The sequence below is a fragment of the Ylistrum balloti genome, unplaced genomic scaffold (genome assembly GCF_031769215.1).
Source record: "Ylistrum balloti isolate Yb309-2 unplaced genomic scaffold, AGI_CSIRO_Ybal_v1 Utg369880, whole genome shotgun sequence".
Taxonomy (NCBI): Eukaryota; Metazoa; Mollusca; class Bivalvia; order Pectinida; family Pectinidae; genus Ylistrum; species Ylistrum balloti.
The window spans coordinates 134,949-155,743 of record NW_026782018.1 but is presented as its reverse complement, the minus strand read 5'-3'; the positions used below and the strand labels follow the sequence as shown (position 1 = coordinate 155,743).

Sequence of the window (20,795 nt, the reverse complement as noted above, 5' to 3'; positions counted from 1 at the left end):
TCAGTCTGGTTATCCCAGATCTTTCTGGTTATGTATTATGTATCACACTTAAACAAGGGCGTAATTGAGACACGATATACGCCCGTCGCGTCTTCGATGGAGAAGCAGTATTTGATTGAATAGCTAAGTTGTCTTGGAAATAATCTGAATATCATTTGGGGAAGTTTTAGCCATGTCATACCACCATTTGCTAATATAGTATGTAAACTTATGATTTACATACACTATATACTAACAAGGAAAGTTTACGAAAAATCAACTAAGGGGAATAACTCAGAAACTATGCATGCGAGGCTGGCAATTTTTATACGTGACACTCCGTCACCTTGAGATATATATGTGTACAACATATGATGATAATAGACCAAGGACTCACAAAGTTATGGCCCGGACAAGGACGTACGGACGGACGGACAAAGTCATACCATGATACGTCCCGTCATAAGACGGGCGTATAAAAAGGACTTTTATCGCCATAGTAAAAAATTCTTAATTTGTTGGAATCATTATGTCACGCACTAACAAGGATTGTTTAATAGTTCATTTTGTTGAGAAGACACTGACGTATAAATATAGGGATTTTATGTTTTATGTTAACCATATTTTTATGTCGGAGCAACGTCTCTAAGAATATATTTTATGGAACGCGTTTAGTTCTTGGAGACATTGCTTCATAAAAGTATGGTTAACATAAAAGTAAAATCCAACCCCTTTATGTGTACGCCTTATATAAAACTTTTGTGGAAAGAAACTTGTATAGAAAGCGATATCATTTAAGATAAAAAATGAGTGAAAACAGCACACGACATATAATACAAACACATACCGTGTACTTTAAACCTATATCCAAATTTTGTTTTCAGTCTCACAATTTTTATTTTTATCTGCATTTAAATACACAATGATTATTTCAGTTCAATCTTTAGCTTGTGTTTACTTCCCGTTTGTAAAAAGGACAAAACATCCTAAAGAGAAAGTACACTTAAACTTTCCATGTATACAATATGTTAGAATTTATGGGTTTTTTTCGGTTGTTCTTAATAAGGTTGTCGTTGGAGATAATAACTGCAGTGCTTTATCTAATAATGAAAATTCTTTTAAAAATGAATAACAGAAAGGAATTTATAGACTGTCATATATAAAACGTCGTCGTTGCAACTTGTAGATTTCAAATCTATCGATCTGCCCGATCAATATCGAAATTATATTGATATCAAAGAACAAAACACAACTTTATACCAAAAATCAATTTTTTATTACAAAAAAAGCAAATCTTATCTATGTATTTCCGCACCATTGATCGTGGTAACGTGAGGAGTTATAAATTGATCAACAGCAGGTGCAATCATATCGCTTGCTTAAAGTTTTCACATGAAGTCAGTTTAGAGAAAACCATGGGAGTTATATCCCTTGGTTTGAACTGCCGTGACACAATGGCGTGCTCTTGACTTCCATCTCCTAACCAAAACAGAGGTGTCTCCAAAACGTGAGTAAACCTCGCTGTGTCGCTTATTAGTTAGGAACTGGTAGCAACCCTACCAGGTCCAATGTATAATTGCACACAGAAATTCTCCACAATATTTTATGGTAGAAAAGCTAAATATATATGTATACATTTGTTTGGAGATGAATTTCTTAATTAAAAACAAACACGCGGAATTCACGTGTCGTGAACGCCATTCTCTTCTGATGAATTTATCAAAGCACTGTGACATGATCTTCAGTGGGTGATTGTGGAATGGAAACACAATAATTTCATAGAAAAATAAAGATACAATATGTACATGTTGTGACTATTACTTGACATTTCATGACAGACGTAATCAAACTGAACATGTTATATGACAGACAAAATGGACGGTATTATATCACTCGGAATATTTTCAACAAAGTCTACGAAATCTTTTCCACTCCAAAGCACCTTTGAAATAATTTACAGCGTGACAGTTACTGTTATACACATCAAACGCACACATGACAATGGCAATATTACATACTTTACAACGAGGCAGTCACTGTCATACACATCAAACACACAAATGACAATATTACATACTTTACAGCGAGGCAGTCACTGTCACACACATCAAACGCACACATGACAATGAAAATATCACGTCACAAAAATTCAAAAGCTTTACATAATTTACCAGTCATTACAATATATATATATTCCATTACAAGAAAAGTTGTCTATGGAGTTATCGCCCTTTACACCTATTACTTTTAGACAGTCAACACATCCAATGTGAGAAAAAACCAAACAAACAAAGAAAATAAGGACATAACAGAAAGCATACGGCATAGCATAAAAGTCTCTTTGCTTCAATTTTATAAATTGTATTATTCATTAGTTCATGAAGCGAACAAAAAAAATCTGTTTTTGTCGGATTCCTGAAAAAACTCTCTCCTTTATAACAAAATTCCTTCTTCAATGCAAAGACATATCTAAATATACAAAAAACAACAAAAAACAAAACAAACAAAAACTTACGATTTCATACGATCAATAGTACATAACTCTTTACACCTGAACTATCTGTATCATGAACATATAAACATAATCCAGGTTCGCTCCATAGAATTCACATCAACCTCTAAATCCACCATGGTAGCAATGTTACGACGTCATCAAATCTGACAAAGGCTTTGTAGTCTATCGTTCAATGGCATTATTTAGTAAAATTGATTACTTACTTGGTACAATTGGTTACTTACTTGGTAAAATCGACTACCGACAACTTTTAAATATCATTTTAAAGAAAATTTGAATGTACATGTAAAAGTTTTCACAAAACACAACTTGCTTAATTACTTCGATTAAGAAAATTTGCAAATTTCAAAGTAGGGACTAGACAAACACCTTTCTGATTGGTCCACACTACACAACATATCCTTGCTTAAACAGTTATATAAATATTTTTATATAGTCACATCAGTGATATAAGCAGAGACATATATATGTCATATATGTCTCTGATATAAGTTATCAAATTGATAAATTTCTGTTTTACAATGGTAAAAATGTCATATACCTGCAATAAGATTAGAATGAAATAATTTAACAAAATTCGAAAATATACTTCAAAGTTACTTCAAAACTTTAAAAGATTATTGCAATATTCGAGAACGTTTTTATCTGTGTTAGTGTGCTAGTTACTCCAACTAACTTTAGTTATCTAGACCGCGTGGGCGTATACACAAATCGTGTCACCTTATCAATCATTTGAGTTTCTAACTCGCCCTTAACAAGGCACTCCTATGTCCTTGAATTGAAATTCTGATATAACGACACCAATACACTATTGACTGATATTGTTGCAAAATATCCTGATAATTAGACTGTTGAAATGTATATGCTATATTGTTGCTCCGTCAACAGACGGAATAATTGTGAATCAGTGTATCTTTAAAGGTATCTGATGACAACTGTCTGTCTGTCGCCTGCCAGCGAAAGCAATCAGGGTTAAATGTCTTGCTGAAGGCCACAATTATGGTACAATGTAATTTTTCAGCTTCATGTCAAACATAAACCCACTCTATAACATACTACTGACAGAACTCTGACAGTCTCTACTTTGGAGCAAGGTAAATAAAGAAAGACAAATTCGGAACTAAGAACAATGTGTTTAACACGACAATGAATCGATAGGTTAACCTGCATTATCGGCTAGGTGTCGTCATCATACTGATGTATCACTTTGGATGCTAGGCAGAATTTCCTCGTAGGTATGGTTACCAGTGGTGGAAGCTTCTGAATCAACATAGGGGTTGGACTCCAATTTCGGCCATGTACCCCAAGTGACGTTATTTTTCAGTTTTAGTTTAGAAAACGACACTATAGGTCTTGGTATTTCACAGAACCAATATTTTATGTCACTGTCTTTAGCTGAAGTATACGTCATTGTACTACTCCTTTTTCGTGACTTTGCTGGAAACGTCGTCGCTACGGATGACGTCACTTCAGCGTCATCCAATATTTTATTAATATCTTTCTTTACATGAGGCCGCGGAATATGCAGACAATCGTCATACACACTGCCTTGAGAATCTATCACGCTTTCCGTGCTTGTATCCGGGAGAGTGGAATACCCAGACTCTGCACCACTTGATGACGTCATGTTTTCGGTTTTTGATTTGTCCGATTCCAGTTCAGATATTGTGGATGTGCACACATAAGGACCAGATGTAATAGTTATATATGGCGCTGACGGCAGTGTGACGTATGGACATGCTAATTGGTAGACCTCATACTCCGATACAGTGGACCGTTCATTAGCTTCCTGTCGAGCTTTCTCTTCTCTTTTCCGCCTGAAAAATGAAAAAAAAACAAAAACAAAAAAAACCCAAAAAATATTTACATTACTACCATTGTGATGATCAATGTATCAAACGATGTTATCTTATTGATAAAATACATAAATTATAATGCACTTTTTCTTTATTTTTTAATACCGAGTTGTTTATAGATCCCAGAGGGATCTTGGCGCCCACTATTGTTTGATCTTTACTTGATCTTTGAGAGTTTGATCTTTTCCCTTCTTTTCTCTTCTTTTTTTTTTGCTCTTATTGATAAGACATTTGAACGTTCCTTGACAGAATTACAATGCTAATCTCTACCTGCCTGGAAGCCATTCTGTCTTTTTCTGATCAGTCCAAATGGAAAACCAAATGGAACATACGTATACTATTTGAGAGATATCCATTCTGTACTTCTTAGGAAACAGGAATAACAATCTTTACTAAGCGAAATACAACTTGGCTGCCTGTCGGCCATATTGTTTTTCTCATTAGTCCCAAAATCAAACATGCACAACTAGGGACCAAGAGGCACCGATATATGAAATTTGAGAAAGATCTATAAACTACTTCTTAAAAAATAGTGATATTACAAACTTTCGAAGTCAAAATCCAAGATGGCCACTTTTTGGCCATTTATTTTTTTCTAATCAATACAACAATCAAACGGGCACAACCAGGGACAAAGGGGAAACTGCATACGAAATTCGAGAAGGTCTATCAAGTTCTTCACAAGAAATAGCGATAACAAATTTCCAAAGTCTAAATCCAAGATGACCGCTTTTTTTGGCTATTTTGTTTTTCTGATCAGACCGAAGATAATACTGACACACCTAGGGACCAATATGAAATTTAAGAAAGATCCATCTAGTACTTCTGAAGAAACAGCGATAACGAACTTCAATGAAAAATCCAAAATGGCAGCTTATCGACAGAAGTTTTCAAGAAATAACACACTTGCAAAGTCAAATTCCAAAATTGCCTTCGGTCAGCCATTTTATTTTTATGATCACACCCAGAACCGAACGGAGAACAACTAGGGCCAAAAGGAACCTAAATATGAAATTGAAGACAGATCCATAATGTAATCCATAATGAAATAGCTTTAACAAACTTTCAAAGTCAAATTCCAAGATGGCCGCCTTTTTGTAATTTTTTTCTGATCAGTCTCGAAATTAGTTTGGCTTAACTGGAGACCGAGGGGAACTTAAATACTAAACATTTGTTTTTGGATTCGATGTATGTAGAATCTTTGGTGAGTTTACATTCCATATAAGGTTTCATCAAAAGATTCTTTGGAGGTTTCTGTTGTTGTTTTGCTATCACTGGAGAATGAATTTATATATTATAAACAAATAAACTTCGGTAAATATCTAAGAACTTTTACTGACACTAAAACTTTTCCTTACGAAAGAAACACATTAAATGAATGATGTTGACACTTACTTTCTTCGTCTCCTATTAGTAATGAGCAGTACGATGCAAACCATATTCAGTAGAAATACTGCAGCGATTGACGATGACATTAGGACGGTCTCTGGAGAAAAAAAAATCAGTTATAAACAAAGAAAATGCAATAATAAAGGAAATCGATAAATCAATGACCTAGTGATCCATCATTCCTTAACTTAAGGAGGTGACCTAGTGATGCATCATTCCTTAACTGAAGGAGGTGACCTAGCGATGCATCATTCCTTAACTGAAGCAGTTGTCTTAGTGATGCATTATTCCTTAACTGAAGCAGTTGACCGAGTGATGCATCATTCCTTAATTGAAGGAGGTGACCTAGTGATGCATCATTCCTTAACTGAAGGTGACCTAGTGATGCATCATTCCTTAACTGAAGGTGACCTAGCGATGCATCATTCCTTAACTGAAGCAGTTGACTTAGTGATGCATCATTCCTTAACTGAAGCAGTTGACCGAGTGATGCATCATTCCTTAACTGAAGGAGGTGACCTAGTGATGCATCATTCCTTAACTGAAGGAGGTGACCAAGTGATACATCATTCCTTAACTGAAGCAGGTGACCTAGTGATGAATCATTCCTTAATTGAAGGAGGTGATCTAGTGATGCATCATTCCTTAACTGAAGGAGATGACTAAGTGATGCATCATTCCTTAACTGAAGCAGTTGACCTAGTGATGCATCATTTCTTAACTGAAGCAGTTGACCTAGTGATACATCATTCCTTAACTGAAGCAGTTGACCTAGTGATGCATCATTCCTTAACTGAAGGAGGTGACCTAGTGATGTATCATTCCTTAACTGAAGCAGTTGACCGAGTGATGCATCATTCCTTAATTGAAGCAGTTGACCGAGTGATGCATCATTCCTTAACTGAAGGAGGTGACCTAGTGATGCATCATTCCTTAACTGAAGCAGTTGACCGAGTGATGCATCATTCCTTAACTGAAGCAGTTGACCTAGTGATGCATCATTCCTTAACTGAAGGAGGTGATCTAGAAAACCATATTAAGTAGTGGAGAGAAATATCAGAAACTATACGGGGGAGGTACAAAGGAACACTTATCCTAAAAATTCAATAAAATGCGCAATTTAGATATAACAAGATTCGCTTCGCGTTTGCAGGTTTTACCAGTTATTACATTGATGGCTCTAATGATCTTATTTCTGTTGACGGGCTATAAAGACAAATAATAATAATAATATCTTTATTTGTTTAAACATTTCTTTATTAATTTGGGTTAAGAAACGTGTTATGTATCAAGGATTCCAAAATACGGTACACGTGGTACAACATCCGGGCTCTCTGAATACCAACACTGTTTTTATGCCGGTATACATGATCTTCACAATGCTTGTATCTTACCTGACATGTCAGCCTCTTCAACATCCGGGTTCTGACCTGGCTTCTCAATGTTCGTCTGATTTACATCTGAATCTATATCTATGAACCAAACAGATGAACTTTGAACTTGATACAAAGTGTAATGTATGCTAATATTTACTGTCAATTATTGTTTTTACTTTCTAGTAGACTTGTGCAATAGAATATTTCCTTTGAACTCGTCAACTTTTTAGAATGCATTGGAAAAAAATAGGTCATATCTCACCTCAACATCACAGAAAATAAATTTAGAAATATATTGAAAACCATTATACCTGTGAAATTGAATACAGATATATATAGATAAACTTTACACTAAAGAATGTAGATATAGAAATATATTGATAATTATAAATATGTTATGTATGGAAGAGGACGTTCCTAAGTTGTTTAACTTGTGTCCAATTCCGTTTGATTTTTGGTCAAATAAAATATGTTTAAACTAAACAGAAACGTTACGTACCGTTTCTACTCCAATATATCTGATTATAAAGATTTTGAAAGAATACTTCCTCAAGAGTGTTCTCGTGTTAACAATGAAAGATATAATCGAAATGTCCTACCAAAATCGTCCTTATTTTGGTTGAGCATATCCTTCCCGTTGTGATTGGCTTCCTTCTGTGAACTTGGATAATCAAGTGAGGTTGACACCATTCCATTGGTGAAAATACTCCCATCTGTGTTATGTTTCACAACATCCGATAATGTAGAAGATATCACGCCTTGGACTTGATCACTATCAAGTGTTTTAGTTTGACTAGTGTGATAAACTCCTGTCACGCTAATATGCGAAGGTGAAGTGTATGACGGTTGCAATCTATTAGTAGTGTCATTTAAACCAGACCCATTCTGATGTACAGCATCCGGATCTATGCTCCTGTGCGAGTCGCTGGAGTTGTATGGCATACTGTATATAGAGGCATGGATAGCCGTGAAATCCAGGACATCTTTTTGTAGATCCGATAAAGTAATTTTTTGAGTCCTGTTAGAAGTAATTAGAAGTTTCCTTAGGAAAAATCCGCCCTGAGGAATGTAGTAATAAAGTCCACCAGTATCTATAATAAACATCAAAATAATTATTGTTTATTTACAAACTTCGTCTAATTGGCTAAAAGATTAATTTTTTTCGCTTTTTCACATTATGCATACTAACAGTTACTTTGTGAACAGGACATATATATTGTATTTACATATATGCAGACAATATTGAAACTGTGAACTTAAAAAAAGCAAACAAAAACAAAAACAAAACAAAAAAGATTGTTAAAAGAACTTGGAGGTAAATGGCACTTTTCAATGACATTCAGAATTAAGTTGTTAGATTGACTGGTGTTTGTTGAAGTAATAGATCATTATCTTGCAAATTAGCCATGTTTGAGTTTATATTGCTAAAAAGATGCAATCGTACGCTTAAGTAGATTTTAATACATTAAACTGTATCATGCAGGGTTTTCTATCCTCCAGCTCCAATCAGTCGAGTTTACGGCCGCCTAAATTGTTATAATGTAGGAGGGGACAAACTGATCCAAATTGGTCGAAAGAGATTTTCTTTTCGTTAACACAATTACCGTATATATACATATTATATATTAACATAAGAGGATGACATTTCCATCATAACATTAAACTGTTAGCAGAGTGAAAATAACTGTTAAAGTTAATCAGAACATATGCCAGTAGAGTTTAACTCGAACTCAAATTTAATAATCTCGGGCGAAATAGTGACAGAAAAAATCGATACACTTTGATCTCTAAACAAATGAATTCAGAATAAGACCAGGTGTTCTGGAAGAGAAAACAACGTCTACTTCATCAACGAGATACCTGACATGTAAATGTTTGTCAACCCAAGTAAGTTACTTTACCTTTCCAAATTAGAATGCGCTAAAACAACAATTCCACCAGGAATATTTCAGATCGAACAAGAAAGTATCTCCCATTAAGATCATTACTCCGAAATAATCTGCATCAACTTGCATCCTTCAAACACTTTTTAATGATATTTGGTATCAATATATCCAAATGAAAGACAAAAGGTTATAAAATTTAATCAATTGTTTAACATTTTAAGTACCCTAATACTTTTTATCTCTGCAGAGGGGAATACAAAATTAAACACTGAATATTTACCTTGAAACCTGCTATTCTCTGGGCCTCCATGTAGATCGCCAGACTTGCTTGTTCCACGTCCGTTCCCTCTAATGCCTATGTCATCAATGTCTGTGTTTGGTTCCCTATTCCCGCCATCAGATCTAACCATCCCAGCTTTTGTACGAGTCCTTCCAGCACCATCATTTGTTCCATAAAAACTTCCATTTGATCCTTCCGTTTTATAACTTCTTTCACCTTTAGAACTATCACCATCTACACCACCTGACTTTGTGCCTAAAGTATCTGTTTCAACATTTGATCCCAGTGCGCGGTTGGGAGATCTGCTTGTGTCACCCTCAGGAGTCACTACACCGTTTTCTAAAGTTCCCTTACTTCCCAGGCTGTTGGCTGTTCCATCTGTTGAATTGGTATATCCATCAATTAAACCAGTGGATCCATCAGCAGAGCCAGCTGTTCCACCAATTGGACCGACTGGCAAAGTTGAGTCATGTGATATTGGTCCAAACCCATTCAATATCCCACCAAACGGGTCGGTTACATTTCTCAGAGCGTGCGGGACTTCAACAGGCTTTCCATCACATAGATCTAACCAACAGAATTAACAGGATACAAGATTATATCAAATGAGACAATTGATAGGCACAGAAATGTTATAAAATTCATATTTGAAAGGAAGTATTGTATGCAAGTTTTTGTATATCTTCTATGTAATTCATATGATAAATATAAATGGATATTTAGATATTTTACAAGTCAGCGTTAAAGTGAGTAATGATTGTTGGATCAACGATTCAAGCCTAATATTTAGTTTACCCTAAATACAGCTGATCAACTCTTCAGATATCAAATATCTTTATGTAAATCTATATATTATTTCAAATCAAATGGGTATATTATATAGCTTGTTAATAACACAAAGCTTTCACAGAAATTCTCCCGATGTAAAATCATTGATGAAAACGTATTACTTACAGAGTGCAAAGTCTTTTTTATGACATTGTCTAGTTCGAGTCAAATCGGCCCAAAACTCTCTCCTTGTAAGTCGTCTATACGGATCAGCACAAGCACATTTTCCTTCCACACATGTAGCTGGAAATTCGCATCCCATATTTCCACCACACGGATCACTAATGAAACCGGCTGTCTTTGTCCGACATCGGCGATCTTGTGACGTTTCAAACACATCATAGCAGGAGCAGGTTCCATCACAGTCCGCAAAGGGAGACAAACAATTTGAATCTGCTGGGTTACACTCATCTCCGACTAGAACAGCTGTAAATTTGTAGAAAAAAAATGTGAAACTCTCACGTGAATCAAATTCAAGTCATAAGACATAAGAAATACAAAATAAATCATTTGTTTATTTACCACAAAAGGAAAATTAAAGCCATGTTTTTATGTGGTCGACACATGAGAACATGGTTTTAATTTTTCTATTGGCTAAGTTAGAAACTATTCAGTCTGTGGTAGAGGATATGAGGTGCACTAGGCTTAAGCTTGTGTTTCACACTAAGTGGTTGAGCATTCGGGGTAGTATGCAGTCAGTGGTAGATAATTTCCCAGGTCTTGTTGGTGTTTTTACTGGAAGACAACTCTGCGAAAGTTCTTTCCATGCACAAACCCATCACTACTTTCAGGTTTCTGTATGTTGCTCATTTTCTGACAGATCCTCTTATGCACCTTTCTCTTCTATAAGGACATATCATTGATTTCACTCAGGTGAACCCCCTCCTCCATTCGACAGTTCGGATTCTTCAGGAGATCAAGGACAGGACGTGTAGTGAGAATCTTGTTGAGTTTCTCCATGCAGTGCCCTCTGAGCCAGTAGTAGATAATACAGTTTTGTTGACGTTTAGCCATAGAGGTCAAACAATTACGGATAGTAGTGCTCAGAGGTCAGATTATGTGAGTTCATGTGAATCGTTTGTGGATAAGGTAGTGAGCAATCTCAGGGATAAGTTCGTTGGGGAGGGGGATACTGCTGCTTTTTCAGCTGTTAGTAAGATGTTTAATCCAGGTCTGTGTTTGTCTGGTGTGTGTGTGTCTGAGGGCGTTATTGATGCAGGCAGGAATTTTTAGGGGTTACGACAAGGCTCAGATAAGATCCCACAGTCAATGCATTCAGAGTATTTGGTGATGTAGCTCAATAAGCCATTAGATCCGAGGAAACTTTCCCCTTGGTAGCTGCAACTGCTGAACGACTCCTTGTGGTTCCTGTCTCCACAGTTAAAATGTGAGAGGGACTTCAGTCGCTAGAACCTTATCAAGACAGCCATTAGGAACAGTCAAGCCCCCAACGTCTGGAAACTTGATGCGGACCTCTATCCACAATGATCTCTTGATAATAGTAGCTGTAGCTCTCATTTGTGACGGAATCAATTTTAATCTCCGCAAAGGACATTTTGAAATTTGTGGTATTTGAATTATGATAAAATATTTTTATTATTTGCTATACTATCCACTCTGGTAAGTTGTGATAGTTGGTGAATTTATTTATATAACAACAAATAAGGAATCTATTACGGTAATTACGTGATCAGTTGTAACTGTTATATGTAAATATACAGGAGATATGTATTGTTAGATTGACTGGTGTTTGTTGAAGTAATAGATCATTATCTTGCAAATTAGCAATGTTTGAGTTTATTTTGCTAAAAAGATGAAATCGTACGCTTAATCAATGCGTGTAGAACGCGACTATTCACGCACCCGGTTACCGCCCTACTAATGTTCTGCAAATCTAGATTAAGACCCGGTGCTAGCCCTGTGGTCACAAGTGTCATAATAAAAAAAATACGATTTTATATATCATATCACTAACCTGCTAGACATGATGTTCGGTCATCTGATGGTACATAGCCGGGATTACAAAGACAGACATATCCATCACATGCCATCGGACCACAATACGAGTGATCTGGACACTGCTCGTGGACATAGCATCTCCCCTGAATGTTAGACTTTCCCCAATCTAAATTTGTATCGAATGGAAACAGTCCATTATAGTCTTCTGAACCATCCTGGCCCATATCATAGTTTTTCCTCCAATCGTCTCGATTCATGAATGAATGACCACTTCCGCTTCCGGTATCCCACCAAGATGGTTCATTCCTTGTGAGATTATTCCCAGCTTTACTTCCACGACTTCCGGAACTTTGTGAAGCATCTCCTAATCCGTCTAGTCCAGTGCTAGGAGGAGTTGTAAAAAGTTTCCATAGAAACGGGTCGGAATCTGAATCGGTCAGTTCGGTGTTGTTTTGATTTCTCTTACCATCGTCCCCATCTGGCCAGTAAGTAGTATCTGAAAAAATGAAACGAATTTTTATAAATCCAAGGTGCCCCTTGTTTCATCTCAGCAACTGATGAGAGTTTGTATCGCTGCTTCCCTTAGGACTTCACAGCACCAAGTTATTTCTATTAAACGTTAAAGTCCAAACATTTATTATCGATTGACCAAAATCACTTCTAGTCTTCTTCCTGGTATACCCAGTACATTATTGTTTACCTATATTTTAAAAATGTCAAGTTATAATTGATTAATGTTTATTTGGAAACTTTGTTTACTTAACAATATACGCCAAACAGTTTATTTCAACTTGTGTTAATCACCAAAGTAAGCCTTATCACAACCCTTTTGTGTCATATAGATATTTTGATAATCGTATATATTGTGATAGTTATAAATAATACATACTGTCACTATAGAAAGCGTCATCTACCAGTCCTCCAGGTACGTGAATGGGGACACCGTTACACTCTCCTAAGGAGTTTAGAATATAAGCAAAACAATATAACAATCATTGCTTGTAGTCCAATTACACTTGATAATCAACTTATAAAAAGAAGGAAAAATGTTTTTGCGGGCATTATCCGCGGTGTGATGCTACGTTAGTTTTAATACAACATAATACAGTTATATTTTATATATTATATAAAAGTATTATATTTATATCTGATCTAACAGTTTGGACAAAAATGATATCACTGTTGATGATGTCACTAGTTACGTGTATAAGTGTATTCTAGTGGACTGTATTACACAAGCTACTCCAAATGACTTCAAGACAAATCTATTATATTTGTATGCATTTACAGTCAAGCTATATATTACATTACATGGAGGCACTGATATGAATATGGAAGGAGTTGAGCCAAGAATGAATGACGCGTATAATAAAAAATGATCAAAAGATTAAGTCAATGCTTCATACACCTATGATTGGAAAAATAAAAGTAAGTTAAATTTTGAACATGATAACGTCATACTGATGAGCCAAGTGATGAATGCTAATATGCTCATTAATACATCAGTTCTAATTTAGGATCACAGCTTCATGTTTGTCCAAAATCTATCATAAAAATGTTGTCATACTTAGTGAAAAATTCTCTTTGCTGCATAGAGAAGTTGTGAGTGGGTTGGCCCAGAATTCTTCAGCAGTTTTTTTCCTGTATGGTTTACGGCATTGACATGTTCCACTGATGCAACTTCCGGGGTGATCACATCCTTTACTTCCACAATTCTCACCGATGAAGTTGGCCGTCTTCGTCTTGCATCTCCCATCATATGACGGTACAAATGGCTGGTAACAGCGGCATACACCTGCACATGCGGCAAACGGAGACACACACATGTCTGTGTCCGCGTTGCATTTTTCGCCCACTCTGATAGCTGTAAATAAAAAAAACAATCATGACTAATATTAAAGTCAGATTGATAGATTGAGCTTTGGTGAATTTAATGTATTGTGAAGCAGTAGGTCAGTAGGTAATGAGAATTAAGTTCGTCAAATGTAAATCACCTTTTACTAAATCAGGTACACAAGGTACGAATAAAGATTCTATAAACAATATCTGTATATAAAACCCAACAGGAGATGGTACTTATCAAAGATACAGCATTTGTTTACAGAAACATACACTCAATTAGTGAATCAAATCAGGAATGAGTTTCATTGTGACAACACTGTAACAATACCACTATCACATTGCAGAGGTACAGAGATCAAATACTCCATAATATTTTGATCATAGGTTACGTTTTTTCACCTACTTTTTAGGCAATCACATTTCAGAGGCACATAGATCAAACACCTAATACTATTTCGATAATAGGTTACGTTTTTCCACCTACCTTTCAAGCATGTTTTTCTGTCATCTGAGGCTAAGTAGCCTCTATCACAAATACACACATATCCATCGCACGACCTTGGTCGACACCTAGAATTGGTAGGACATTGCCCATGTGTTGCACATGGTTCTGAAAGGTCGGATTCATAGCCAGCAGTAGAGGTAGGGCTGGTAGATGTTTCTATTTTAGGTGTTGTTTCTATAGTGGTAACTGTGGTAGAGGAGGGGGTTGTTAATCCCAATTTCGACCGATAAGCTACAAATAAATACATAAGTTTATTAAACCCTTTCGGCGCCAAATATCTCTCACAATGTACAGCTCAGCGCCAAATATTTATCACAATGTATAGCTCAGTGTCAAATATCTTTCACAATGTACAGCTCAGCGCCAAACATTATGAAAATATACATAATAAACATATAAAAATTGTCGACCAAAGTCACCTACGGCGGCCTGTCTGCACGTCGACTTAGGGTTAATGTGTTACAGGGTTGTATAATCAATAAATCGCGAGAGAGTATTTTTTTTCTAAAAATGTCCCAATTTGTTTTCGCTGTTTTAGCTTCTAAAGATATTGTGTCACAGGGTTTTATAATCAATAAATTGCGAGAGAGCATCTTTTCTAAAAATGTCTCAATTTGTATTAGCTGTTTTAGCTTCTAAAGATATTGTGTTACAGGGTTTTATAATCAATAAATTGCGAGAGAGTTTTTTTTTCTAAAAATGTCTCAATTTGTATTTGCTGCTTTAGCTATTCTAGGCTTACATGTTCAGATAAAGTCAGAAAGGATATGACTATTGATTCCATATCTCAATGCAATTTACTTTTTCAAAATAAAAATAATATTTTATTATGCTAATCTCTTGCTTATTGCTGAAGAGCATTGTAAGTATACATGTTCTTGTAAAGAATGAAAATATCGCTTTGCGAAATAATAATAAAAAAAAATTCGTTGTTTGTTTGCAAAATGCAGCTCTCTAAGTGGTCGGTTTTTCTTTTCATTTTTCGACGGATAAAAATCTAGCGTTCTTCCTACTTGATGATGATTGGAGTAGTCAATGGCAACAGGCAACCTTGCGACGAGTCTGTTGGAACTTCTTTTTTATAAGAATGGGATATTTGTTAGTTATTCTTTCATACAAGCATAGAACTGTAAATTTTCTTACCAAAGCTTGAATAAACATAGATATAATACCTAAATACAATATTGTGAGGATGATATAAAAGTTCATTACCCATGATAAAGTCTGCCCATTCATGTGACAATTCTTCAGGAACTTGTATCAGTTTCCCTTCACACAGCACTGCAAACATGATAAAGGAAGTAATTACGATAACATCTTCAAGGCTTTGCGGGCTATATAAGACAAATTACGCCATATTTTCGACCGGGAGGGAGAGGGGGAAAGGGGGGGAGGGAGGGAGGGAGGGAAAGAGGGAGGGAGGGAGGGAGGGAGAGAGAGAGAGAGAGAGAGAGAGAGAGAGAGAGAGAGAGAGAGAGAGAGAGGGAGGGAGAAAGAATTGCACTCAAATTGGATTAACTGTCTAAGGAACAACTTTTCAGCAAGACTGCGCTTTTTGAAGCTTTCCACTGTACGAATAGTGGGAAAGACATTCACATCTTAGCAAATCATGATATTTTCTATATACATTGTACATGTATACTTAAATGATGATTACATCGACTTTACTGTAAATACTAAGTCTTATTTTAAGAAAATTGTTCCTGAAAAGATGTTATTTCTTATTCTCAAAACTTTAAGATAATAAACTGTTTCTACATCAGCTTTGCAATTCATTCAAAAATATACCTACTCGTTGAAAAAGATGTTTCATGACATTGTTTTGTTCGCAGAGGGTAAATCCAAGCCTCCTCCTCAGTCGGTTTCCTTTGTGGTTTTAGACACGCGCAAACTCCTTCCTCACAAGTTGCAGGATACTCGCATCCAATTCTACCTCCGCAGAACTCGCCGACGAAAGCCGCCATAGGGTGTCTGCAGCGTCCATCATTAGTCGGAATGAAAGGACTGTAACACTGACACTTGCCAGCACAATTTGCAAATGGAGATAAACACTTGTCGGTCTTCTTGTTGCATGTATCGCCGATTTTTACAGCTAAAATGAGATATATTTAAAACCAAATTGTATCCCACTGTATCAGCACAAAACAGGATGGCTTATACCTTGCATAATATCAAAGTGTATGAAATTCAAGGACTTACTACGAAACGAACTTTGATCTTTGTTCAATGGATATTTAATGTCGATCAAACAGACGATAACTTCCGTCAACAAGGAAATAAAATCATAGTTGCGATGCTTATATATAACTGCTTGTGTAATCTATCTTACCTTGACGATAGCTAAAGAGAATGCATGTCTTTAAGCACTTATCTGATGATATCGTAAAAAATTATGAATTTAAGTATAAAATTCTCTTCAGAATAATAATTTTTACCTATGCTTGAAACGCAAACATCGTTAAATAAAAATAATTTGAAAAATACCAAGAAAATTATCTTTGATAAACTCTCGATATTGAATTTAAACAAATATATTTCAGCCATAGAATTGTGTTGATTGTAATTATTTTTTTCTTTGCTTTCTGTTTGTTTCAGTCGATATTGTTGATCTCTTACGCATGTCGCAGTTCAGCTATGTTATTTCGTTATTAATCAATTCTATAAATAGTAATTTAAAGCATTGATTAATTCACGAAACATCGTTTTCAACATATGTTTTGATCAGGACAGCAACTGAGTGTCATAGAGTTATCTCCCTTACCATGAAAACAGAAACTGTTATCATCTGAGGCTGTGTGGTATTTTTCACATAAACACACAAAGCCTTCACAGGCATTAGGGCGACACCTGGCGGACGTTGGACACTGACTGTGACTCGTACAGGGTGTATAAAGTTTTCGACTATTTGGATTCTTGTTCAGATCTGCTCCTATGTCGTCATTTCCGGCTTGTAACCAAGACAACGTTGACGGAACGGTCGTATGTTGTTTTGTCGTAGGCGTCACCTCAGTCGTCTGTTCCAGGCTTAAAGATGTGCCCATTTCTGCTAGCCTTTTTGCTGGTAAATCAAAGATTTTAAGAATTTCTGAAAGTATTCTCAGTTGTTTAAATATATGAACCAGGCCCATGTTCTAATAAATAAAAAAATCTGTCAATATTGAGATATATTTTTGTATACTACTGTCATGTTTTGAGATAAATGTATATACCTCGGTAGGTCTTTCTTTTCCTCCTACCTTGGAAAGAAAAATCTTTGCTTTTTAACAATGTGAGATTTTCTTGTCTCGCCCTTGGGTCGAGACGGGGGTTTTCCATGACAGAATAATGATGTGACGTCACAGTAACAATTCATTAACGTCATGACACCATTTAACTCATGTCAATGAAATGAAGCATCGGGACATCATTGGTCAGTACAATATGACGTCATAATGAGATCCACCGTGCAAACAAAATTGGTATCATCATGGTCTCACTCCACGTTATGAAAAACAACATAACATATCACACCTTTAACAGTTCATCATTTCAGTATGACTTTTAAGACTTTGATGATGTGGCACCGTCAGAGTTCTAACAAAAAATATGGTCTTTTCTTTAAACAAGTTATACTATTCCTATGGCCTGTCATGAGATTTATGTATTCTTATCACAATAGAATATATATATATATACACTTTATCAATTTTGAAAATGTGCAAAGCTGGTCTCATTAAGTCAAAATAATGAATTTCCTAAATAAACGTTTATTTTATTATACAGTGATACGATAACATTAGCAAAAATCTTAATTAAAACTAAAAGTCTGTGAAACAAGGAAAGAATATGAAGAACAGAAAGACTAACACAGACTCTCCTGAAAGCATGGAAAGATTATATGACCAGACGTTCCCCAAGGGTATGATACAAGTAACTTGTCGGTAATAGAAAGAGTATATGCTTGAATGAAATTGTATCGTCTAGTGTTACTATCCAACATTTTTCTTTCCTTTGGCGGAACATGAGTTTAAACGTATGTAGAACCGGAATGGAAAAGAAATGAAAATGAAAAAAAGCGTTTAACTAAACCTTCGTCACTCTACACATAAATACTCCCAATTAAATACAATGCTAGTATGTACGGCAAAAATATGCAAAGTACTTTCAGAAATAAATCACCTTTGAGTAATTCCTGCCATTCGTCGGATAGAGGCTCCGGAACATCAATATACTTTCCTTTGCACATCACTGAAATCGGAACAAGGCAGGTATTAGAAAAGCATTCAATTGATATGAAACAGGATAACAGGAATTTTCGAAAGAAATTTGCAAACATCAGTTTGGAAAAATCGCATTCATAAAATCTGCTGTCCGCTTTTGTATCAATAGATGAATTTGTTTTAACACACAACTGCTTTCTTTGTTTTCTATACAACGTATTAATTTGGTAACTTACCTAAAGAGAAGTTGGTATCATGGCATTGTGATGTTTCTAGTGGGTTAACCCAGAATTCCTCTGTTGTCATTTTTCTATATGGCGCTACACATTGACAAATCCCATCGCTACATTTGGCAGGAAACTCGCATCCTTTTTCTCCACAAGGTTCACCGACGAAGGCAGACGACCAGAGTTTACACCGACCGTCAGCAGATGCAACAAAGAGGTCGTAACATTTGCACGTAGACTGACAACCAGCGAATGGGGACATACATTTAGTGTGGTCGTCACAAAGATCTCCTATTCGACTAGCTGAAACAGATATTTCCGGAATTACTCACATAAATATTCTCTGAACAGTAGGTTCTAGTTTGATCTAATCGAACCTATTTAAACCTGTGGTGATTTAAATACACAATTTATTTCCATTTTCTTGACTTAACCAGTGATGATAGAGTCACATTAGGTAAAATAAGAGACAATCATTTTGTTCTGATCTATATTAAAGTCTGTAAACTGTATATTGTATAGAATAGATTCACATACCGATCAAACACTGTGTTTTGTCTGCAGAACTCAAGTAACCCTCTCTACACAGACAAACAAACCCTTCACAAGAGTTCGGGCGACATTTCGAGTTGTCCGGACATTCCTCATGCCTTCTACATCCATCAAATACATTGACTTTCATACGGTCAGTAGTAGTTGTTAACCCTGTTGTTGTAATTGTTGTTACTAGGGCAGTTGTTGTTGTTGGAGTCTCCGTTGTCATGGTTTCCGTTGTTGTGGTGGTGATGACTGCCTCTGTTGTTGTTGTGGTAATGGCCTCCGTAGTTGTTGTCAATTGTATTATCGTTTCAGTTGTTGTTGTTGTTTTCATTTCCGTTGTTGTCGTCGGTTCTAAAATGTTACGACATATATAGAGTTAATGTTTATCGAACACTGACTGCAAACATTGAAATCATTTTCCCCCCAATTATGCTGGATTTGAGTGTCGACTTCCTATAGCATGTCTTTTGTCTTTTAAGCTAACAGCTCCGGAATATCTAACCACAAAGTTATATTCTTACGATCCAGTTTTATTTTCTTTTATTAAATAACAGAATAACTTTGTTATATCAAACTCGTATAACTAGAACATCCCGTTTAATACGAAGTATTTCGTCGGTAAATATTCACACCAAAAATTTGAATTCATTTAAATGGAATGCATGGATAACTCGACGTTTTTCTACAGACTTCGACATAACGGAGTTCGATTGAACATTTAAATGGAATGCATGGATAACTCGACGTTTTCCTACAGACTTCGACATAACGGAGTTCGATTGTACATTTATATGGAATGCATGGATAATTCGACGTTTTTCTACAGACTTCGACATAACGGAGTTCGATTGTACATTTTTACAACTCGATTAAATGTAACACACGGTTATATAATACAGCGCATCAGAACATTAGAGACCTCTGATGTTTTTTTTGTGTTCCATCCTTATTTGGTATTTATCAATATAAAACTAATTCAATGTCGTTACTGTCAGCGAATGTCAAATTCAGTTCTCACAAATAGTCACTCTTTGTTTTATTTGTTTTTGTTCCTCCCTGTATATTTGATCATCAAGCTGGCGCTGTGCATATACTAAGGGAGAATAATGTGTTTTTTCGCGGTTTATAGAGATACTTTCTTACTGGGATAAATACACAAAATAGAGAAATGAATAGAAAATTAGAGAAAATTATAAAAAAAACAATAGAGAAATAAATAAAAAAAAATAGAGAAACATATAAAAAATAGAGAAATAAATAAAAAAGAATAGAGAAATATTAAAAAAAAAAAAATAGAAAAAAATAGAGAATATATATATATATATATAAATAGAAAAATTAATAAAAATAGTTTAGAGAAATAAATAAGAAAACACTGAGAAATTAATAAAATGAATAAACATTTTGTATACTG

At 35.5% G+C, this 20,795-nt stretch overlaps 1 protein-coding gene across 1 annotated transcript; it reads right to left on the bottom strand.

Annotated features, from left to right (window-relative positions):
- Positions 1–3,683: 3,683 nt before the first annotated feature.
- LOC132546250 (uncharacterized) lies at positions 3,684–8,057 on the bottom strand. The gene is made up of 4 exons (XM_060209959.1): positions 7,715–8,057; positions 7,134–7,211; positions 5,746–5,836; positions 3,684–4,311 (listed from the first exon to the last, which is right to left on the bottom strand). The coding sequence occupies exons 1-4, from the start codon at positions 8,055–8,057 to the stop codon at positions 3,684–3,686; spliced, it is 1,140 nt and encodes a 379-aa protein (XP_060065942.1).
- Between the last annotated feature and the right edge of the window lie 12,738 nt (positions 8,058–20,795).